This window comes from Ambystoma mexicanum, chromosome 1q, assembly GCF_040938575.1.
Source record: "Ambystoma mexicanum isolate Mex_15411 chromosome 1q, UKY_AmexF1_1, whole genome shotgun sequence".
Taxonomy (NCBI): domain Eukaryota; kingdom Metazoa; phylum Chordata; class Amphibia; order Caudata; family Ambystomatidae; genus Ambystoma; species Ambystoma mexicanum.
This window is the reverse complement of record NC_090922.1, coordinates 545,607,997-545,633,301: the sequence shown is the minus strand read 5'-3', so window position 1 is coordinate 545,633,301 and position 25,305 is coordinate 545,607,997. Positions and strand designations below refer to the sequence as shown.

Genomic DNA, 25,305 nt, shown 5'->3' with positions numbered 1-25,305 from the left:
GTGTACAGAACAATGCTTCAAGATGGCCGCCCTATAGGTGGACCATCTAGAATAATTTTGGTCCTCCTGCCCCACAAAGAAACTGGAGTATTCTGGTGAGGATGTCCATTTCACATACTGAATGCAGCTACTACTGTCCTTCAAATGGAAAGTCTCCATCATTTGCTCAAAGAGCTCCAAGTGTTCCCAAACAGAATACTTGGAGTTCTTATGATAAGGATTGATGACACTCCTTATTGCCTTTATTTGTTTCAATGGGTCCTTAAGCAAGGCCCTTTTTGCCTTATTGGCCTTTTTGGTTCGGGTAACCCTGGTCCATTCATCCTCTGACTCAGAGGCACTGCTCCCAGAGGTGCCCATCTGATCTTCCAGGTTTTCCCGGATTCTGCACGCCTGGGAATGGCTGGCAGAATGTGGGAACCTGGTCTCCTGTGTCCTGTGACGCTCAGAGGAGTCTTCAGATCCCTCCTTGCTGCTAGGATTTGATGGGTACCCCCACACTGACCTAACTGGGCAGAGGTTTTCAGGATGCCCTTAATGGGCCTACTCTCCTGGGGTTCCCCACTAAATTGCACTGTGCTTGGGTGCCCATACCCCGATGCCCGCCCCTCCATTCCTGGTTGGTACTGGCCTATGAGCCCCATACTTTCGGTTGGATAGTAATCTGCCATCCCTGTGGCCCTGTGCTCATGTGCGCCAGGGGACATGGGAGTGGCAGAGTCCAGGGACTGAGAGAGATGAAGGCCTCCGGTACTAGGGCTCCTGAGGTTATGCTCAGGTGTTTCCCTTTCCCAGCAAGCTTCATCTCTGTCAGCCCCTGCTCACTGTTGCAATGCAAGGGCCTGCGCCTTCAGTTCCTCAGTTAAGGCCTTACTAGACTCTATCAGTCTCTCCTGCATGGCTACCTGTCGCTGGAGCCTATCATTGTGCTGACAGAGAGCCTAATTTTCTCTCTGTGCCTCCTGATTGGTCCTGGAGTACTGGGCCAGTCTCTGCTGCAGGAGGCTCAGTCCCATCCCTACTGGCCTGCTCCTTTCTTGCCAGAGCCTCCTCCACCCTCCTGGTGTGATCTAGCAAGCCCTGATGCTCTTTTTGGAGGTCACCCAGCCCCTGGAGGGCCAAGTGATTTTCTTCAATTTTTCTTTTTAAATGGCAGACTTCCTGGCCTAAGGTATCCCTTTCCTGACCAAGAGCCTCCATTTGTGACGCCAGGTCGTCCCTCTGCCTTTGAAAGGCACCAGCTTTCTGGCGTTCTTCATCAAACTCTGCCTGGGTATCCAGGTCTTTCAAAATCAATGTATTGCTTTCCTCTTTCTCTCTGTCTAGTTGGATTTGCAGGGTGGCTACCTGCTTTGTGCATGCCCTGTTGAATTTGATCTGTTGCTTCAGCTTTTTCTGGCTCTGCAGTAAGGAGTCCAAACTGTCTTGGTACTCCTTCTGCAAGGCCAGAAATCTGGTATCCTGGTCAGACTTTTCCTGTTGCAGGATACACATGTCCTCTTTGATTTTAATGAGATACTGTCTGCTCTCATTTTCTGACTCCTGGCTTCTGTGCATCCTCTGCTCAGAAGAGACCAGGTTAGATTGGGCCTTCTCTAACGCGATCTGTTGCCTATTTGCCAGATCTTGGCCTTCAGCACATTTGTCCTGCATGGCTCCCATATATAGATACAAATATGCTGCTATCCTGGCAATCTTATTGTGTTCATCTTTGGCCTTAGAAGCCATATATAGTTCACTCAGGGCCACATGTAAGGGACCCTGATCTCTCCACATATCTGACCCAGTTGTAGTGACCTGTTGTGTGATCGACTGCAATCACACACTTATTGATAATGCATATCTACATTACAGATGACTTAAGGTACGCTTCTGTCAAAGTCTCATATTCCTATGAGTTTTGGTTCATAAATAACAGTTTTCCGTGCTTTTGGTTGGTTACACATTTTCGGATCTGTACAATTTTGTACACATACATGCACATACCATCTGGGCATACTTCTGTACATTTTCATCTTCATAGCATAATCACAATAGCTACAATATTACACATTCTGTGGTTCAGTCTCAGAACATCGCACATATTCCAGATTAGTTTTAAACTGTGAGCGAATTTTTCATTTTAATACCCTATAAATCCCATATTTTTATCAGTTCCGTACAATTTGCTATAAGTCTTTTTCTAAAACATACAGTTACTTTAGTTTCAAATCCACATTTTCAGTCTGGCCCGCCTCCAAGGCTCGGCTGAGTCAGAGAGTCACATGGGCTTCTTCCTGCCAGGGCAGTTGGTGTCAATCACACCCGAATTAGCATTTTCATTCAGCTCAAGGGAGTTCTTTGTCTACACTCAGAGCAACATACCAGAGTGCCCCTCCCATTTCCTTTCACACTTGCCTGTCAGCAGAGAGCAGGGGGAAAGGTTCCTTAGTTTGGTAAAAGGGTGTGGAATGTCTTTGAAGCTCAGTGTGGGAAACCTCTTGGAGTTTAGCTGGATCAGGTTACCTTATGGTCAATTGTGAAATGTTTTCTTGTGGAAATTAAAGTTACACATTTTAAAATAAGCAAACATGTCTTCAATTCCTGTCTTTTCAACATGAAAATCAATGTGTGGCACCCCATATTGCATTTGATGGAAGTCCCTTCTTTGGCATATTTAGCTTTTGAGACACAAGTTTCACCTGACAGATTTAGAGATCACCAGCATCTGAGAGAGGCGAGTAACAGTATTGCACCTATTTTCAACTTAATTTTCCAAGCAAGCAATCTTCAATATGGATTTTCTTCTGATAAGTGTACTTCTTTGGACATTGTATGTATGTGGATTCTTGAAGTAGAATGATGTTTAACACCCAACAAGGAGGTTGGGTCTTTTAGGTGGTTTGTGAGCCATGATTTTTGCAAATTTGACAACCAAGAAAAACAGATTTTCACACAGCTCTGTGTTTCTTTTGCAATCAGCCTTGCTTTTTGGGCAGCCAAATGATGGGTTTTTGGCAGTGGTCTCCTGTGTTCCCACTAAAATAGGCAAAAGTGGATGGCGGCCTATTTTTCAGATTTTTACTGCGCACTTCAGGGTGATTTTTAGCGAGCAGCATGCTTTCCGGCGGCCATTGTGATGTTCCTGATGCAAGCAGTGCACCGGAATGTTGCAGGGCCTGGACTAGTGGGTTTAAACATCCCACATTGGTGACACAGTGATTACTCAAAAGGCACCTGTACCTTAGCTACCAGGGGTTGTGGGGTGCCCAGGCTGGGGCACATCACCTGTACTTAACTTGGGGATGCCTGGTGAGTGAGTGGGGGACTAGGATTGCGGTCAAAATTGTAATAGCATTGATACCTCACTGTGGGATACCTAGCAGGTGGAAAAAACTCCCTGGCTGTGGGCGCAGCAGAGAATGGGGTAGCAGCTAGACTTAGGATGCATGGAAAGAGGGAGAGAGGCTCAGATTGAGGACCCGGCAGCAATGCCAGGTATAGCTAATGCAGACCGCTGGCCCGGATGCCAGCTGTGGCTGACTGCAGCGTGGCTATCTTGATTCTAGTACCACGTAGATGTGGGACACATGGATAGAGGAAGAATGGCCTAAAATGGGGTACAGCAGTAAATGCAGTAACACATAGGTTTTGCGAAACCTGGATAGAGGGTGAATGGCCCAAGATGGGGTACAACAAGAAATGCAACAACACTTAGATTTTGGACACCTCAATAGTGGGAACATGGCCTAAAATGCGGTCACGACAGTAAATGCAGTAACACTTAAATTTGGGACACCTGGATAGTGGGTGAATGGCCTAAAATGGGTTACAACAGGAAATGCAGTAACACTTAGATTTGGGACACCTGGATAGAGGGAGAATGGCCTAAAATGGGGGACAACAGTAAATGTAGTAACACCTAAAACTTATGATTTACCAAAGCAAACAGGCTGAATCTGATATATGGCTGACTAACACAGTCAGGCTAAATGCGAGATATGGCTAATTTACACAATTTACCTAGATGTGTGACATGGCTAACTAACACAAACTACCTAGATGCAAGATATGGCTAACTAAGACAATCAGGCCAAAATGCGAGATATGGTTAACTAAAACAATCTGCCTAGATGGGAGATATGGCTAACTAACACAATCTACCTAGATGTGAGATATGGCTAACTAACACAATCTACCTAGATGCGAGATACGGCTAACTAACACAATCTACCTAGATGCGAGATATGGCTAACTAACACTATCTACCTAGATTACAGATATCGTTACCATTCAATTGTGGTGCATCACACTACAGACAACAAGCTAATAATGGGGTAATAAGAATGGTTGATCAGTTTAATGGCGTACAGTGATGGCTGTACCCCCTGCACAAACCATGCTTACCTTGTCAGCGGCTGCTGTTTGACAGCTGCAGGCTCCACAGGCCAACCCGATCTGGAGCTGCTTCTGCACGAGCTGCCCTTTACCTTAGGGCCCTTAGCTGGAGGGGCTGCAATGGGCAGTGGGATGCCCTGGTGAGTTGTGTGATACAGGCACAGTGAACCAATCAGGGGAAAAGCCCCGCAGGGAGGTGGGAGCAGGCATCAAGAACAAAGTGGTGATGAGCGCCAGAGGCAGCAAACAGCAGCAATAAAACAAAAATCTACAGACAAAATGCCCAACTAGGTTGCAGCAAGAAGGATTGTCACGGACCAAAGTGGCTGAGGGAGGCCGTGAGGCATCAGGTCTAGGCCCACACTTTCCTGGTGTTTGGAAAGTCAGTCAATCAGGGGAGGGGGCAGGCAGGGAGGTGGGAACAGGAACCCAGTGGCGCTGAGCAAACAGCAGAAATAAAGCAAACATTTACTGAAAAATACCCAGCCGTTTCTTCACGAGGAGGTTGATGAAATGAGAAGGAAAGAAAAACTGTAATCAAGTAATCTTGAGCTGTTAAATTTTTCAAGCTAATTCAAAAGCCAAGTAATTGTCAAGGAAGCAGATTTTATGGATATCATGTCAACCCCCTAAACAGCACTCCAGGGAGCAGGGAAGATAGCTCAATGTATTAAGCACTTGCCTCAGACAGGGGGCCAGCCTGCAGCTCACAACTTTGAATACCAACAAGGTCAACTAAGCCTTTATCTTTCGAAGTTTCATCGATTGTGTACGTTTTTGGGTAATAATAAAACCTATTATACACTGCTTAAAACGAAGGAATCCAAAATTAAGAACTATGTAAAATAGTATATTTAATTAGGCATTAACCCTTCTTAGGAGGGTAATCTCATGAAATAATGGCCCAGCAAATCAGGTTAAAGGGCAGAGTGAAGCACGGGTACTTAAAAAGATTCCTTGACTGTTATCCCCTCCCCATTGATAGCTTGTTATGGCTATTAGCACCCGACATATTGCTTGAGTTTTTAATAGACATTTTTTTTCTTAAATTGAGAACGGCATGACAGCCATTTACCAAGTTAAAATTACCAGAAGAGAAGGCCAAGAGGGAATGGCGAACAGAAAAAACTCAAAGCCCATTTCCATGGTGGTATCTGTCTATGTCCTGTGTCATGAGGTGAGTGGGTTCAGGTGACAACAGATGCAAAGAGGCTGTAGGGAAGCAGTGAAGGGAAGAGTTCAGGATGAATGTGGGAGGCAGGCTAATGGCAAACGGCATCAGAGAGGGGTGACCAACCTACTAGAGTGCTCGAATTACAGGCTCATACCGTGAGGTAAGTCCCACTATCTGAGTCGACTGATTGGCTAAAGCACTTATTCATGTCACCACCAGGCTTCTAATACATAACATACTATTGGACATTTGTTGTTAGGCTAATTAAACAGGAAATTGGGTGGCCTTCACCAGAATCCAGAATATGGCAAATAATGTCTCTCCAGATTGCAAATCGAAGGAAGCCGAAAACAAAAGCTGAAGCCCCCACATTGCACTGCACCCGCAGTGATCAACCGTGCAGAGTTCTTACATACCAACTCTGAGTTCTACTCCATTTTTCTTTTTTTTGCAATATACTACATTTATGTTTGATTACTGTTAGATGACTGTAGACAGAGCAGAGAGTAGGAAATTGGGAGCAGATATGGTCTGTGGCATGTCCCTTAATTGGTGCGAATATCAAATGATTAGAAATGAGGGGCGTCTATAAGGCAGCATTATGTGTGTAACAATGACTACAAACAGGTGATTGTATCATGCGTTTTCTTTCACCATATCTCTTTTAATCTTGATGGTACATCTTTTGCTAGTACTTTTGTAAAATCCTAAAGAGATTTTTTTAGACTCACATTACTTTGCACGCTGGTATCACATTACTTTGCTCAACATGTTACTATAAAAGTTAAAATGTCTCAGGTTGATTTATTATGTAATTTGTGCACATTTCAAGTTGTCTCTATAAAACTGAGTGTTACAGTATTTTCCCCCAGTGGATTTTAAAACTATTAACAAACCTTTCATTTGATTGTCAGGGCTCCACCGCTAGCCCTACCTCATCACTCTGGCCACTCACCCAACCCCAACAGGAGGCGGGTTTCCACAGTAATTCCTTTTGCATTTCCAGCACTGACAGAGACAGGGGAGAAAAGGAAGCAAGTATAGGAAAATACAAAGGGTAGATTGTGTGTGTCCAGCATAGAAATGCACATGTTAAGTGTGTCAAACAAATTAATAGCATCCATGTTTAAAATGGTTATTTAGTATTGGTGGCCTTACTTGTGGCAGGAAACATTTTGGATAGCTACGTTCTAGCTGGCCAGGTTAGGTGCTGGTTGAAATGATAAAGCGGTGTTTCAGTGATGTAATATTTGAAATGTTAAGGTCGCTCATCTTTGAGCGAGTAAACTCCTTAATTATACAAGCTTCATCTTGCTTACCTTGTTTCACCTTGATCTCCAGAGGTGCGCTGGTGCTGTTGCTAATGGGGTTGTGTATTGTGCAGGTGTAGCTCCCATTGTCAGATTCCTTTATGTGATGGAAGTGCATGAAGCCGCTGCCCTGGCAGGTGATGTGATTCTCCCTGCAGGGGTCATGCAGGTTATCCCGGGAAAATGTGTAGCGGTCCACTGTCTGGTTCCCATCCTGGCACTGCAGAGTCACGTTGTCACCAACAAACTCATACGCTGTGGTATTGGTCAAGGTCGGTGGGGATAGAATCTCTGTGGAAAAAAGGGGTGCAATTAGTACCCGGAGCTTGAGGGACATCTTGACCTATCCCATGACAGTAGGTGCCTTTCCTCCAATCACAGACAAGAGTTAACACCACACAGAATAGAGGAGGCGAGGTAAGGAGACAGACTAAAGCCCACTCTCCCTTTCCCATCACCCTCATTTAAATACTAGCAAGGTGTGGTTACATCAGTTAGAGAACAGAGAAGGAACATATCTGCAGGCAAAGCCTGGGAAATAAAACTGGTCAGGAATTAAAGGCAGGCTGGGAAATGAGGGAAGAAGCCCCTTTTCCTCAGGAAGAACAGAGACAGTGGGCAAAGACTGCAGCACTACCTGATGGGAAATAGATTGGTGTCAATATACCGTTCAAAATAACACCATGTACTCTAAGGGTTTTTTGATGAAATCATAGTTCAAATATGTTAACTAGACACTACTGGTTGTCATATGTGTACTCCTTACCTTTCAAAACACGACTGCCTTACAAGACTGTCCTTTTTCCCTAAAACCTTCTGCCAGTGGAAGGGCAGCTGAAAGAAGGCACCTAACTGCTAGCCCAAAAGTGTTTTGCATTGGGCCAGGTGAATACTTTACAATCCTTCTATTGTGCATCCTAAATAGTATAATCATGTAGCCTCTCCTTGCCTCAATTGATGTTCTCGATCACTTCACCTTATCTCTTGTATTGAAAAGAATCACAATTCATCAACATTTAACTCTATTACCTATATACATTCTATTACAAATAGATGTAATGATGTACACAATGAAGTGCCTGGCAATTGATAACATTAACAATGTTTTACTGTTTGTAGTTTGGCAAACTAAATTAAGCATTTTTATGAATTTGACAAAACAATTGTAACATTACCCACTGTTAAGGAGAATTCTCAGAAATGTGCTAATTCCCTCCACTTTAGAGACCCCCAGCAACTTTGCTGGATTTTGAGGACTTGATTTGCTTTAACCTGGAAAGAGTGAGAACTTTTTCCCACTCTCTCATGTATTTGAATGTGATTGTGTACCCTGTGTAGTCTTTCAGATTTCCCAAAGGTTTGAATACCTTCTCTTGGTTAAACAACTGTTTCCAAGAGCAGTGAAGTGAAATTGACTTTACTTACATTTGTAACTTTCTAGTCCCAGCACACACTATCTTACAATAGAGTACTGGAGGGGTAACCTAGTATCCCCTTTGTCTAGCTACTCATATAACATTTTTATGTTACCCTTTCCTCACTTAATGGCAGGTGGTAGTGGTTTCCTTTTAACTACCATGGTGTGCAGAAATGGCATGGCTACCTCCAAACTCATAATGAGGCACGTTGTGAATTTAATTTGAAAATTGTTATTATTCAGCAAATCACTGAAGACAGTAAATACATTAATGTCACCATCCCAACTAACAAACATATCACCCATATAGCTTTGCTACATTATAATTAGATCCTTTAATTCTATTGGATTTGGTACCCAAGCATGTGCGATAGTGACATGTATACATTTTCCAGGGATTTCACACATCTAGCTCCCCTCCTGACAGCCCCCTTTGCATCTAAATCTTTCAGTTAAAAAGACAAACATTATTTTTTAAAGATAATAGCTATCATGTTGATTACCATTTCATATTAATGCTAAGTAACTAGCTGATTCTTTTTCTATAACAATGGATCACATTTTTACCTAATTCATGTTCAATGAAAATGTACTAAGCTTGTACACCAAAGCTCACCAATAAGCAGCTGGATTTCCATTGAGGATGAGCTAATTTATTAAGTAAATCTAGACTATCCCTAGTATATGTCATGTGTTCTGATGCTATTGGATTTTAAGTTGCATCAACATATTCAGAGATATGTTGTTTAAATGTTCCAATAACACTCATAATCGGCCTTATTGAGGGAAGGTTGAACCTAGTCTTATAGTTTTTTGGTAACAAATTGATCAAGGCTAATGGAGGTCTAAACATACATGAATATTCTTTTTTTTAGAGATAAGTCCCACTGAACACCAATAGTCTGAATTGTTTTAGATCATTGATTGAATGGTATTCATTGGGTCAGAATGCAGTGTCTCATGTCAATATTTGTCTAGCAGGGGCCAGATTATCAAACATTGGCACAAACTTTATTTTCTAAAAACATTTGCACTGGTTCAAAAATACAGTTTCTTGTACTATTTTAGCTGCATAACATAACAATACATCTGTTTGCTATATTTCTTTTCATGTTACTCATTAAACATAGTAGATTCAATATTTTTTAGATAATTCAGATTGGGGCTAAATCTGTTCACTTCATTCCAAATGATCTAAGCAGACAAATCGGTGCTAAATTCATTTGCTCACTTTGATAATCTGGCCCCTGATGTTTAAAACCATGGATACTATAATATTGTCTGTTAAATACAACAATATTTCCACCTTTATCTGATCTCTTGACAATTATAGATGTGCCATTTCCTACCCCGTGCAGGGCCTCTATTTCAAATCTGGATACATACAATTACAAGTGTATTTTCTTACAAAGACACTTCTCTGCCATGTTTCATATATCTTTAGTTACAGTTGCAAGGAATATATCACAATCATTCTCTTGTAATAATTGTGTAGTAAATTTACTTTTGCTTTTGAGATGAGTCTCTCTGCTAATATGGTAATCAATATGAAATGTTTCAAGAACACGTTAATGCTTTCCGTGCCCAATTTCTGCCAGAATTGTCATTGTAAAGACGTTTGCACGCTGTCGCAGGCCAACATGTGCCAGCATGGCGCCGTAAATCAAAAGAAGGGATTCCGACAGCAATGTGTGCAAATGTATTTTAATGAGGCATAATGTAACCACACCCACAATGTACATTTCTTTAAGAAGTCGTGCATTTCAAAACAGAAAGAACTCATAAAGTAGAACAAATTAAACTAAATATATGCATTCAAAACAACGAATAATGGACCTTGATATAATTCAATGTATTCCTGCAAAATCAGCACTACAAAGTCTTTATAGATATTATGTTATGATCTACTTTTGCGTAGAGGCTTTTCTTTATGGTTTGGAAAAACATAGCATTACATGCATATATTATTTTGTAAACACATCGCTTGTGTGTATTAGAACATGTGTGTCCTTATACTGATCCTTGCTACAGGTCCGCTTACATGTGTTTCTACAAACCAATGGCAGTGGATGTCACCAGTTCTCCCGCCTTTTTCTTCGTCAGATCACATGACTTCATACACAAATATGGGATCGATCCAATTACATCAATGAGGGTGCAATATCTCCTTTTCTGCTAAAAGATGTTCATAGAGGCATGTAGATGAAATCTGGGAAGACTAAGAAGAATTAGAATTTCAGGACTAACTCGCTCTTCCGCCATGTAACACACATGGGTAATTTACCTTCCAATATTGATTCCTGCTGCCTTTATTTCACCGGTCAGATCCTCGCTTTAGAGGAGGTTATTCCCCTCTCTTCATTTGCAGGGCTGTAATCAATCAAACTACCGAGGAAGACACATTCTGCATTGATGTTTGGGGAAGACAGAATCTGTGTTACAAATCGCAGGCCCTGTGAGACTATTCATTCTGGCAGCAGGGAAAACGTACTTTCCTTTTGTAAATGTCCATTCCGTGGCCGCATTCTCCCTTAACTTGGGGTGTCATACTTTTGTGGTACAAAAGCTAAAGCCTCTCTGTCTCACAGAAGGGAAATGTATCTGTGCTTAATCATCCATAACAAAGCTGTACAATGAGGCGGGAAAGGAGCCGGTCTGTAGTCAAAGTGACTTGTTATTAACAGTCAGCATTAGAGCGCATGTTCATGCTCTCAGTGCACTCACTATCCTCCGACCCTCTGTGACTTTGTCCCAGGTACGTTTACAGGGGGTGGGAGTTTGTGAGAGCACCAGCAGACTCGCTTTCTCTGCCAAGCCTGCAAGTCCACACATACATACACACACACACACACACACACATACACACACACACACACACACACACACACGTTCAGACTCTCAAACATGTACATGCATGCACACACACTCATTCACACAGGCATGCACACTAATTCGAGCTCTCTCTAACACGCACCTTCCCAACAAACACCGACACACACATACACACATTCATTGGTGGTGCTTCTAACCCTCTGGTCGGGCTTGAGTTCCTCTTGGCAGCAGGTGGGAATAACAGCATATAGTGGTGAGGCATTAGGTGCTCCCCTATCCTCTCCCTGTTTCTGAATCAGGCCAGAGGTGGGGACACCATTCTGACCCAACCATTGCATAAGATAGACAGGCAGTGGGAGAGGTGAAGAGACTTTCATTATGGCCAGTGGAGCTCCAAAGTCCAGCCCACATTAGACCCAACGATTGCTATGACATCACCGTCAAGGGTGCTATGGACTCCCTGACACCCTGAACAGTGCTGTGCATAAATTAGGGTTGAGGCTACTTTTCAATGGACCCAGATGATTTACAGCCCCGTGGAGGGTGACCAGGGGCCCAGTTATTCACATTTCTGAGAATCTCAATCTTTTCAGATTCTGTAAACCACTGCAAGCACGCTTTTCGTTATGGAGCAAGTAAAATGCACTCGCTCCCTGAAACAAATGAAGTCAAGTGTGCATGCTCCAAATCCCTGGGGGTGATAGTTGAGCCACAACTGAATACCACCAGCCCTGTGTCATAACTGCGCTAAGTTTGAGGGAATAAACTTTACTGGCTGAATCCTTCACAAAATTCCAAGCTCAACAAAATGGACCAGATTTTGCTGCATCATAATAATAATAATAATAATAATAATAATAATAATAATAATAATAATAATAATAATAATAAAAGCAATCATAATAATTTCTTATATAGTGTTTCATGGCAGACTCCTTCCACTTCTAAGCACTGTAACAACAAGTACAATTATTATTCTATGTAATGCTGCATAGTGCTTAAAACTGTTAGCAGATGCACACAGTGTTATGTATTTGTATTTAATTGATGTGTATAAAACACTTCCGCCAAAGCACTGTACAATTAGTTAGCAACAATTTGGTACACAATTCAGCGAAAATGAGGTGAATACATCAAGAAAAAGGGAAAGTTTAAGAGTCAGTAAGGGAGAATTATTTTTTTATTGTATGCGTGTATGAGACTTATGGTAAGAGGTGAGAAGCGGAAGGCAAATGAAGGGCATTCCAGAATTTAGGACCGAGGAGAGAAAAGGCACGGAAACGGAGGAGAGAAAGGGGAGCTCTAGGGACTGATCAAAGAAAGAGGAATTGAAAGCGAAGGGTGAGGGAAGGAGAGTGAAATGAGAGCAAGGTAGAGAGATAAAGAGATGCCAGGCCATGGAGGCATTTGTAGACAAAGCATAGAAAGTGGAAAACAATACAGGAGTCAAAGGGTAGCAGTGAAATAGAGAGAAGGGAGGATGAGATTGAGAACGAGGTGGTAGTAAGAAAAGGAGACAGATAGCTTACTTGTAGACAGCGCTAAGAGGGCCAATATGAGAGCAGGGAAGGCCAACTGGTAGAGAGGAGCAGTAGTCAAGGCAAGATAAGGAGGAAATAAGGAGTTTGGTGGCATGAAAGTAGAGAAACTGGTGGACACTGCAACGGGTATAAACAGAGAAACGACAAGAGGGCGGTGTTAGTAATGAAAAGGAAGAATGGAAGAGAAGGATCAAAGATGACACAAAGCTGAAGGAAAGAAGAGGAGGACAGAGGAGGGGAATAGGAGGACTGTAAGGGGGGAGGAGAAGGAAAGAAACTGATCTCTGTTTTAGAGGGATTAAGGTGAAGAAAGTGGGCATCCATCCAAGACTGGACAGCAGCAGGGCAAGAGGAGTTAGTGGAGCGAATGGCATCGGAAAACGAAGTGAAAGAAAAGAAGACGTGTGCATCAGTGTCATAGAAATGACAAGAGTGATTTAAGGAGTTGATGAAGGATGAGAGAGGAACAGTCTAAAGAGAAAAGAGTAAAGGGCCCTCATTACGACCCTGGCGGAAAGGGGTTTACGCCGGCGTAAACCATGGCGCCCCTTTCCGCCTGAGTACGAGTTCCCTTAGCGCCATGGTGATTTTAACGCCTGCTTTTAGCAGGCGTTAAAATCCATGGCGCTAAGGGACCTTGTTGTTAATTACGCCACCGTAATTTACGGTGGCGTAATTAACGCCTTCCCCACTCCCATTATACCCTATGGGGCAAAAATGGGAATGGGGAAGGGTAAATGGGGATTGGGGACTTACCGCCCCGCCAAGGTCGGAATGGGGCGGTAAGTCCGCCAACCACCATGGCGGAGTTGGCAGCTTAGCGCCATGGACCATGGTGCAAATTGCACCATGGTTCTCCGCCAAGGTCGTAATGAGGGCCAAGGTATTAGAACACAGCCTTGAGAGATGTTGAATAGTATAAGATGTGAAGAACAAAGATGAAATGACAAAATCTGCCGAGGTTCACACCTTTTTAGTTTTGAATATTGGGTAGCAGTAAACCACCACCTATAAGCCAGAACTATTGCATAACAGTAAAGCTAGGGAGATATGGCATATGAGGAGGGATACAAATCTTGAAGTTGTTTGGTTATCTACCCACCCATTGACTGCCCTGGGCCATGTTAATCCCTAAGGCCATTGCCACCCACTTCTAGTACCTCCCTGCCCAAAACGCATAACCCTGGAATATCTTTGAGCTAGATTGTTAAAGCCTTACCATCAAACATTGTGATCGAAGTGCTGCCAGTTGTTTTTTTTAAAGCAGTCTTATGATAGTTGATGACTTAATTGAAGCTGTAAACTCACTACTGCGTAATACAAACGTGGACCTGTTCTGTCTTCAGCCAATGAATTTATAAGCACTATGCATGTCCTTCATTGAAGTCCTGTTAAAACAAGCATTGGCAAAGCCAACAGTTTTGGCTTGTGTATAAGTATTAGGCATTTGACAGGCACTGCGATCAGATGCCCAGCTGCTATTTTGCAGCTGCTACCATTGATGGGCAGTTTATACCACCACGGCAGTGCCTGGCAAGTGCCTTTCCCATGCCTAGACAAAAGCCAAAACTGTTGTCATTGCCAATGCTTGTTGCTTTTGTGGTGACGTCAGGAATTAATTTCAGATTTCTCATTCCAAAATCAGCCATTTCATGAGCAAACATATGATCTCACACTTTTCACACGAAACACAGTAAAGTAAAAAAAGAATCACTAATTATGCAGTTAATTTCAGAATTAAAACATTCTGATCCCAAACCAAACGTAAAATATCACATTTGGGAAAAGGAGACAAACAAGAGAAGTCACAGCAGGATTAAGAGTCACATTAAGATACATCACACCGCAGGATGGCAGCAGTAATTCATCAATACGATTCATCCCTAATAGCTAACATTCAGAACCCACATACCTAGTTGATAAAATCAAGCACATATTCCTCTTATCTTGGAGAATAATGAAATAACATGCATTATTGTTAGGGATGCATTGAGCACCAACTAGTAATCTTTCAGCCATCGAGCACGGTTTTCATGACAATATTTCTCAAGGTTGTAACTGCATGATGTGACAACTGAGGGACAACCTGCAACCCAACACCAAATAGCTTTTTCTACTTGTGTTCTGTGATTCATGGAAGGTCTAAGTGAACAAAACAGTGTTCAGGCTAGGATCAAAAGAAATGCCTGAGATTTTTCTAGGCCCTCGTTTTGCTTTGCGACCATAATCCCGACTCTGTAACACTCTTTACAAGTCAGGTCGCTGCACTGCATGAATCAGACCAAACTGTCCTTCTGTTCTTTATGTTCAGGACTTGCCCTCTGTGGACCCAACAGTCCCTCACAGTCATTGTGTTTGCATAGTGCTGCTAAGCACTTCCTATTTGATCTGAGGTCTTTTTGGTCAGGGCAGGTTTTTACAGGATTCAGCATTGACCTTCCTGGACTCTCCTACAATGTGCCACCACCCTGGCACCCTTGCCTCCCCTGACGTGGGTCATCTATGAGATTCCTCAGGAGTAGATGGAACCCAGCGTTCTTTATTGTCCCCTCTTTTAGACAGCTGTTTTTCTAACTGGGGCTCCGGTTCACTTCCCAATGCTCTCTCTTGGCAGCTTATCTCGAGCCCTCCGGCTTTCGAACAAATAGAGACACTTTCCCTCCTCTAGGCTTGTGCTGCCTAATAACTGTGACCCTTCAGCGCCCACCAGCTCCACCAGTTCTGCATTCCTCTACTGGCCCAGGTCTTAAAACGACTAGTTTCCTCCTGGTGTTTAAGTGTCTCTGCCTGGTTCTCCTCATCGTTCCCTATTCCCACTCCTGCCAGCCCTCCACTCTTGGCTACTGACTCACCACCTCTTCTTTGGCGTTTGCCCTTTGTGGTCCTCTCTCCCTCTCTCCCCCATCTTGGAGTCGGGTGAGCCTATTGGTGTGGCAGTCTGGTGTCATTGCTGCACTTCCTGCATGTGCTGCTGCTTCCCCCTTCTGTTTATTTGATTTCACTGCAGGCCTGACCACAAGCTCCTACGAGCTTGCTTGCGGCCGGCAGATGGCGTCCTGTTATTGGCTGATACACTGTTAATGCCTATCTGACAGAGATTTATGGAGCCCCATGAGCACAAGCTCTGGAGCTAGGCCTGCAGAGACCCACATGCGTTCTATGTATGGACCCATGAAGGGGCTCACTGTCTGCCAGACCCTGGGTAATACATGAGGCTAGGGATAGAAAGAAGACCTCAGGGGGTGTGAGAGTCAGTTGGGGGCCTGAGCTGGAGTGAGTGGATGGCAGGTGGGTCTTCTCCTTCATGTATACTGTATCTACCCATACCTGTCCATGTCTTGTCATCCATACTACTGTATATACTTGAGAGTAACTGGAACTGTATATACTGTACCAATAACGCATACCTGGACCAACATCAGTCTCCACAGCTGGTCTGTGTGTCCTGAGTGACTACTAAGAGACTTTACTACATTGGCGACGAGAGTGAAAGAACCCAGGAATATGGACATAAAAAAAAAAAAAGGACAGAGTGCAATAGAGGAGCTGCAGCAACGGTAAAAAGAATAAGGAGAGCTGTGGGGGGGAGCAGCCGTCAATGTGAGACCCACCGTCCCCCCATGCCTGAAATATACCCATCCTGCCCAGCAAAGCATTTGACATTGGTTTCTCTGGGAGGGGGGTCCCCATCACAAATAATAAAATACCCAGAGATTCCCACCAAGGGAGAGCCCACTCCAATCTTGAGAAACACAGTGTGATGTTTGTGCCTTCAATCATTGATAGGAATTGATTTTAGTCTGGTGCCAGTGATTTAAAAAGGAAAAAGAGACACGGATTGTCTTTAAACAGAAGTTAGGGCGGCGTGTGTAAATGAATTCCAGTAGCTTCATGGGAGCGTTTTACAGTTGCAATATTTAACCACTCAGTACATCTGCAACCCACCAGTGGCGCCAGAGCTCCTTACACCCGGAATAATAACTGTGGAAATAAATACGGGAAAGGCAGTGCGCAGTCCGGAATGAATTACATTTTCTATGATATGCCAAGTTTTTCGCGTGTATTGAATAATGCCTATTATGTGGATAAAGCTTGGGGCTTGATCACATCTAGGATCTGACCTGAATTTTAAAAAATGCTGCGTGGAAAGACAGTTAACATCAGAGGCCCAGCGAGGTCTGTCCTCTTCCAGCCCTTCGAGTGAATGATGACGTGTTTTGGAATTCAGTGGGTGATGGTGATCCATGGAATGCGAACAATGGCCCTCATTACGACCCTGGCGGAAATCGCGGTGCTAAATGCACCGCGGAGCACGGCGGAAAGCTGCCGATAGCGCCATGGAGGTTGGCGGATTTTCCGCCCCATGCCGACCTTGGCGGGGCGGTAAATCCCCAATCCCCATTTTACCCTTCCCCATTCCCATTTTTGCCCCATAGGGTATAATGGGAGTGGGGAAGGCGTTAATTGCGCCACCGCAAAATACGGTGGCGTAATTACATCAAGGTCCCGTAGCGCCATGGATTTCTCCGCCCGGAAAAACCAGGCGGAAAACGTTCCATGGCGCTACGGGAACTCGTAGTAGGGCGGACGGGTCCGCCGCGAATAACGCTGGCGTACACCCACTCCGCCAGGGTCGTAATGAGGGCCAATGAAAGCCTGTGATGCGTGACAGCTTAGTTTCTACGTGTTAAGCTGGATTAATGGAGCAAAGACATACTGAGTGCGTGCCTTTAACAAAACATTGGTTTTGGGCGCTTAAAGGAACCTTTTGTAAGACACTATTTTATTTATCCACGGAACTGAAACCACAACGTGGGGGTGCGGCACATCTGTAAAAGAAACTACAGGAAAGCATGTTTTCTTTTGACACCAATATCGTGGATTTATTTGTTTTTGGCAATAATGCAAATGTGATAATTGATAACGTGTTTTTTTTCTTCACAAAAGTTTAGCAACTATTAATGATAGGTGTAATTGCTGCTGTGTTTGGGTTTAGCTACATTTTGTGCGTGGCCCTGATCAAGCCACCACCTACATTAGACTAACACCATATTTCGAAACTATGATAATGCAGCTCTTGGGAATTTCTTTTTAGTGATGCAGGTTCTTGGGGATTTAAAAAAAAAACAATTTTTTTTTAAGGACATTTCTGAAGTGAAATTGCAAAACATCTTGAAATTGACAATGGTGGGTGTAATGTAATGCAGCAAATATGAATTTTTAAACGAAAAGTAAGTTGAATTGCTAAAAAAGTGCAAAATATTTAGTACTAAAACAAAATTGAATGTGTTTCATTGACAAATTGTCATGAGAAAATGTGTATGCGATTGTAAAACCCATATTAAGATTCTAGTGTTGAAGGTTATGGTCTACCCTTTGGAGAGATGTGAACAACACATTAGATACCCTGCAATTGACATTGGGCCATTGTCTTGCTCAGTTTGTGTGATGTTGTGGCCCACTGTTATGTGTCTCATCCCGACCATGACGCACGTGTTGCAGATCATGGTCTCGGTGCAGGTTATTCCAGTTAATGGGTACTGATTAATAAGTGTCCTGGAGGTATTTGGAACTATAATGAGAATTCCAATTTACCGCGAGAGCCATAAAGAAAAATGTTGGCGGTATGTATGCTCTTGTTTGAGGTACATAATATATGCCTACGCTCAAATGTGAGGTAGAGTTACAGAGGTGGCCAACTGACTGAATAAGGGTTGCGCCAGTAAAAAGTTTGGAATTTGCCGGCGGATGTATATAAACTGTATATAGTGCGCACTTTAGAAATAGTTACTGTTAAGCATCATACCACTGTTTCTCATAAGTATAGTTTTAAGTTTAGACATCCGGTGCTGCCAGGAGCACTCCATCTGTTACATGTGGTTTCTATGTGTGAAATTCTGGTTATGTTTAGATATCTGAGTGGGCGAGTGATGTGTGTTTGGCTAAAAAAAAAATTGCATCCAGTATGAAAGGATGATGTTGTGTGTATGAACCTGATATGAAAGGGAGATGTTATGCGTGGGTACATCCGGTATGAAAGGGAGATGCTATGTTGTGGTTGAATCTGGTATGAAAGGGAGATGTTACACATAGTCTTGTACTTTGTCACTGGTCTGGAGTGATTGCCAATAGAATGTGATGTATGATGCAGCTCAGGAGAATGTTGAGTGGATGAGTCTATGAATGTTCTGTGAGAGTCAGTTGGGGGCCTGAGCTGGAGTGAGTGGATGGCCGGTGGGTCTTCTCCTTCATGTATACTGTATCTACCCATACCTGTCCATGTCCTGTCATCCATACTACTGTATATACTTGAGAGTAACTGGAACTGTATATACTGTACCAATAACGCATACCTGGATCAACATCAGTCTCCACAGCTGGTCTGTGTGTCCTGAGTGACTACTAAGAGACTTTACTACAGGGGTTCCCCCCTATATAGCCTTAGGGGCCGGCATCAGTGGATGGTGGCCCCTGACTTTAAGGGTCTCCATCTTCCCAGACCCAATCCGTTGTAATGTGACTTCATCACAAAGTGATTTTGAAGAAAAAGTCTCACAAACATAGGCAAAGCCAATAGTTTTGGCATTCACAATGTATTGCATTTTACATTACAGAGTGTTGTAGAGACAGAGGGAGTGTGTTCAAGCGGGCAAGGAGGTATTGCAGAGGGAGCGCAGAAGAGAGAGAGAGGGGGAGTGTGGCAGACAGAAGGGGAGTGCATTTCAGAGGTGGGAGTATGTTAGGGAGATGAGTGTGGTAGAGAGAGAGGGGTGTGGTAGAAGAGAGGAACTGTAGTAGAAAGAATGGTAGAGAGGCGGAGTATGGTAGAGAAATGGAATGTGGTAGACGGAGTGTGATAGTGAGAAAGAGTGGTAGAGGGAGGTGTAGTAAAACGAGGATGAGTGCAATAGAGTGGGTGAATGTGGTAACAAGAGGTGGAGTGTGCTATAGAGAGGGGGGTTTGATACAGAGAAGGAATGTAGTGAGTGAAGGAGCATGGTAGAGAGAGAATCAGTGTGGCAGAGGAAGGGAGGGGTTTGGTAGCAGAATAAAAATATTGTGGTAGAGAGAGGCAGCGGAATAGAGATTGGGAGTGTGGTAGAGAGTTAGAGTGATAGAGAGAGAATCGGTGTTGTAGAGAGACAGATGTGGTAGGGAGGGAGAGAGGAAGCGAGGAAAAGGTTGCAGTAGAGAGAGGGGTGTGGTAGGAGAGGCATGCGGTAGTGAAAGGGAGTTTGGTAGTGAGAGAAAGAGTGGTATAGAGGGAGTATAGAAGGGTCTGGGTGTGTGGTAGGGAGAGAGAGGGAGAGTGATAGGGACAAGGAGCTTGGGAGAGAGGTAGGGAGAGAGAACATGGAATTAAGGGATTGTGGAAGAAAAGGGGAGCGTGGTAGAGAGATGGGGTGCAGTAGTGTAGTAGTAAGAAAGAGGGACTGTGTTATTGAGAGAGAGGCTGTGTAGTAAAAAGAGGGTGTGGTAGAGAGTGGGAAGCATGGAAGGGAAAAAGAATGTGGTAGAGAAAGAGAGGTGGAGTGGAAATGTAGCAAGAGTGTGAGCTTGATAGAGTGACAATGTCAGAGAGAGGAGTGTGGTTTTGGCTCCTTAAATAAGTGGACATGTCTCACTTACCATAGACTCTCAGCTGCCTGGTGGCTGTTGTTACTTCTATGTTGGTTTGCGTAACTTGCGCATTGTAGCTGCCAGTGTCATTCGTAAACACGCCTCTTATCTGCAAGGATCCATCTGCGAGTGCCACCTCCCGGCCCGTGTGCTGAGAGCCATTGGTCTGTAGGCCACTGGAAGGAGCATAGGAGAGGATCCGTTGCGCATTATCCTCCTGCGCTCCTCTGTACCAGCCAACGACGAGTATATCTGCAGTGACCGGTGCAGTCAGGTTGACGGTCTCTCCCACACGAGCGATCACATGTGCAGGAGTCGGCTGACCCAATATACAGGGGCTCCCGAAGCTCAGCCAGACTGGAAATAAAGGGGAGAAGAGGGAAGAAAGTGACTCTTAGAGTAAGTATTAGGTACTGCCAAAGTGACCCACTGGTGAACTGGTCCTATGAAACATGGATTTTACCCAGCAGGATGCTTGGAATGACTGATTTTGCTACTAGCATTTAATAGAAGTAAAGAAGCAAAACATACTACATACCAATGAGGCATTACAGCGCAGGGAGTTGAGGGATTGTACAGATGTTATTGACTCACACTCCAGCTAAGGACCCGAGACAAAGCCAAGGGCACATCATGTGTGAAAGGGATGATGACTCTTGTTACAACCCATCACACACAGGGCTGTAATGTCGTTTTAATGTGACAAATTCACACAAAACAGGTTACAAATAGCTTAAGAAGAAAACATTCGGGAGGGTGTTGCTGTGAGAGGAAGGGAGGTGGCCAGCATTGCCTTTGAGGACAAGCAGCACAATGATGGACTGCTGCAGACCATAAGGTATGTAGGGGGTCGTGTTGTGATGGGGCAGCGGGGAGCAGGTAGTGGAGTCTGACATGCAGTGAGCATCCACCAGCTCCCCTGAAAGTCAGCCTATGCTGGTGCTTTCCGCCCGCTTTTGCTGGGAGCTGATTGGCTGTCTCCCTCACACTAGGTATTAATGAGCATTCAGATTGAATGCTGGGAGAGAAACACCAGGCTTTGTAACATTGCTTAAGGCCCTCTGCTGACCCATTGGTTACAATGGCCAGCAAAGATTCCAATGTTATAATGCAGATACATTTTGGCTAAACCAGGCTCTGAATTTATCAAGAGCCTTGGAGTCCACGATGCCAAGAAGGGGGTGGGGTGGTGCCACATGGCCAGGGTTGCCCACCACCAATGCAGAGCCTCATCCTTCGGCGATGGGGAACCTGCCACTCCCTAAAGCTCACCAGACCTTTCAACAAAGTCTTCAGTCTTACTAAGGCATGTCAGACTGTACATCATGAATGCTTTACATGTGACTGACTCTCTCTCTGCCCTATTGATCTTTCCGAGGTCAATGACCTGCACCCAAGTACTCAGTTATGAAATAAATAACATCAGAAAAGCAAACTAAACAGGATGAAACATCATGCACCCCTAATCCATGGCTAATCGTTCCCCAGCCCTATAGGGGTTTTAAAGGTCCATGACTTTTTTGAATTCCCTATAATGTAATTACACACACCTCAATAATACAAAATATGTGGACAATTGAATCATAAAAAAAGCAGGCCCAGGCATGCTTGACATGTGACCGACGGTTCTGGTCTGGCACGCAACTTAAGAAGAATGAAAGGCTGAGTTTTTCTTTCCAGATTCAGATTTAAACCTGAGACCTGCACATTACACATATATGTCTGCAGAAGGTGCATTAATCTACTGAGATATCTTAGTGCAGAGTTTAATGTGATGTCCAATTTGGATAACAATCACAGACAAACAGAACTATTTTTCCTATTGCTAACCCAATCCAGAGTCACCCAATCACTCAATTTGCCCTAACGCTTTTCAGACATCCTGAAGCCTTTTAACTTATTTTGTGTGTTTTTTTCCCCACATATCAGCTTGAGCCAGACTGAACTTTCAATGATATTCCCTGAAGACTTATGCCTCATAAAGGCGATTCGGGCAGATTCAGGTTGGAAGAAAAATCTGTGGTAGCTGAGAATCCACCGGAATCTCATTTGGAGATTTGCAGGAGCATGCAGATCACTTTTGACAAAATGTGCCCAGCCTTACCTGCCATCTTCTTGCTGTTTCAAAGCACTTTACATTTGACATTAGGCTATTGGGCTTGCTCGCTGTGTGTAATGTGTGCCAGGTTTGCCAGTTCTGTTTGGTTCCCAGTAATCCATTTCCTCACTCCTAGTGACACACGAGAACTCTTAAAGGACCAGGGCATGTCACTGAAAATGTGCCCCTTTTTTGGACTGACTTTATTTTTCAAACATGATAGAGGTTGCAACAGTTAACAAATGCCTACGCGAGCTAAATCTTTTCAAGAGTGGTTAAAGAGGATTTAGGATTCACAAGGGCAGCCTAGGACAAGGGCACCATCTGTTTGTCCCTGTTCGAACCTGCAAATACCAAGAGCCCCCTGCTCCCCTACTCTACAACCACACTCTGTGCACAGCACGACCACACTCAGCTACCTGGGCAACCACAAACCTCAAAGGAAATGTCGCGACCAGCACGGTTGCATTTGATTGCTATTGTTGGACACTGCATTTAACTTTTACTGTTGATCATTTCCAGCCTGGCTGCATTTCATTTTTATTTTTGACCGCTACCTTCTTAGCTGCATTTTTGTACTATTGGTCACTACCAGCCTAAGTACATGTAATTCTTATTGTTAGTTGCTACCTGCGCAGCTGCATTTAAATGTATTGTCAGTCGCTTCATTTTGTTTGTATTGTTTGTCACTACCAGTGTAGATGCATTCAATTTGTATTGTTGGTGGCTGCATTGCACTTTTATTGTTGGTCACTTCTGCCGTATCTGTATTGCATTGTCATCGTTGGTCGATAAAGGCACATTGATTGAACAGCAATGTACACATCACAGCCCTCTGCTTCCTCTAATCAACCCCCACACCACCCAACTATACTCCTGCTCCACTCACTTCAGCAGGTTCTTTCCTATCCACATCTCTTCTTAACCATACCCTCTCACTCTCTATCACAGAGATTCTGCTTAACACCACACTCTGTCCCACCACGTCTCCTGTCTCGCCCCAGTTTCGCTCCCCATTACCATCATTCGCTCACCCTCTAAATGGATGCCCTGGACACACCACCCACTACAACATTGTCAACTATATGTGTCTTCCTCCAGATAATCTCCACCTACCTCTTCTCTTCCTGTCCCCCTGTTGGTCGCACCATTCTGTGCCTCTGAATCGCTGAACCCCTCTGCAATAAAACTTCTTTCATTATTGATCACTTCAGCTCCCTGCTCCCCAAACTCTTTTTGCTGCCCATTACTAAAACCTGAAACTGCTCCCAAAACGCTGCCACTTGAACTGCCCTCCACACTGACTTTACAACCTTTTCTCATGCCACTCGTATTAGACAGAACAATGGTGGTGTTAGCCTAATGATCAGCAAGGACACCCAAAGAGCCCCACTTGGTATTTCATATTTATTGATATTTATAGAGCGCTTTCACCAAAGCGCTTAACAGGCATTAATATAACAAATAAAATTAACTGATGGAAAATAAAGATTGAGAGAATCCAGCAGAGAATCAATTGTTAGAGCAGAGAGCAAATGAGTGTTTAAGTATGTATGGAAAATATGTAAGGAGTTTGAAGAGAAAACAGATAAGGGAAAGAGTTACAACATGTGGGTGCTAGAAGAGAGAATGAATGAAAGTGAGTGGAGGCATAGGGAGGTTTAAGAATAAATAGAAGTTGAAGAGATTGAGAGTGAAGACGATGAGAAGGGGAATATAAAATAAGAAGAGAGGTTGGCCATGGATACACTTGTAAAAGATACCGAAACAGTACAAAAGATAAGTAAAAAAGGTAGGAAAGGATAGGAGCAAAGAAAGGAAGAAATAGATGAACAATATGGTAAGGAGAATATAATATGAATGTTGAGTTACAGTCTAAAAGAAGAGGAGTGAGATTTTATGCAGGGCAACCAACCAGGAAAGAGAGACCTGAGCACAGTGAATATTGTAAAGCTGAAAATTAACAATCTTGGAGATGCATATGGAGAAAGAGAGAGAAAAATCAAAGATGATGCAACGATTGTAAACAGTTCAAAAGAATGAAAGGAAGAAGGAATAAAAAGATAGCCCAGGAGCAGAAAGAAGGGGAAGGATTAAAGTAAAAGGAAAAAAGAGGGCTCCAGTGTTGAGGAGCAGTTGTATACCTCTGCAGGAGACCCCAACCTCTTTCCTCCCCTATATTAGAGACATGAGACCATGCCGTGTTTGACACCAGTTGTTGTGCCAATACTTCAGCAAGTGTTTGGAAGAAGGTACCCATTGAGAAAACCTTATCAAATGTATCCCAGAAGTGATGATAACCCGCAGGAGGAACTTCCTGAAGGAATATGAGAAAGAGCAAAGAAAGGGAGCTAATGACATCATAAAAAGTATTCACGGCGTCCCGAGATACTGCCTGAAGATGATGTATAGATCCTAAAGAAACATATGATGAAGTAGAGAATTAAGTGAACTTTCAAATATAAAAGAGGAAGATTACATGTGCACAAAGTGCTGCAGAAAAATAACAGTTACATAAATGTACAGACGCTGAAATGCAAGGTAGATTAAGTCATCATAGAAGCTTTCTACGAGTAGTGAATAGAATGCAGGCAAGGCCGCCATTTTACAGAACCTGGACATTGGTATCATGAGTTTAGTAAGCCAGGACCCATGAAGCGGGAATGGAAAAACTGTGTTTCAGCAAGAATAATCAGCTCATGGAGCTGCATGGTGAGGTGGTCTGGCCTAGAGTCAAGACTGAGGCAACCAAGGTCAGCTTTCTATTATGGAAAGGAGAGAGCATGCAGAGGATGAATCATCCCTTGTTAAGGTGCAAAGAACGAACACCAAGGATGCCAGGTTTTATTCATTTAGAGCATTTAAAACCTGCAAAATGGACCAAATCATGGGCTCCTCTCACGTGAGCTAAGGAAGGAAATAGAGTTTGAACTTAA

The 25,305-nt window shown here is 43.6% G+C and overlaps 1 protein-coding gene across 1 annotated transcript in view; it reads right to left on the bottom strand.

The window, feature by feature from the left end:
* The window catches only part of LOC138521653 (carcinoembryonic antigen-related cell adhesion molecule 1-like), a 557,273-nt gene that overhangs the window by 134,661 nt on the left and 397,307 nt on the right, over positions 1 to 25,305 (bottom strand). The window contains exons 3-4 of the mRNA XM_069634644.1: positions 20,281 to 20,628; positions 6,871 to 7,152 (exon numbers count right to left, since the gene is read on the bottom strand). Of these exons, the coding sequence (XP_069490745.1) occupies positions 6,871 to 7,152; positions 20,281 to 20,628 (630 nt within the window). The remainder of the gene's footprint in view (positions 1 to 6,870; positions 7,153 to 20,280; positions 20,629 to 25,305) is intronic.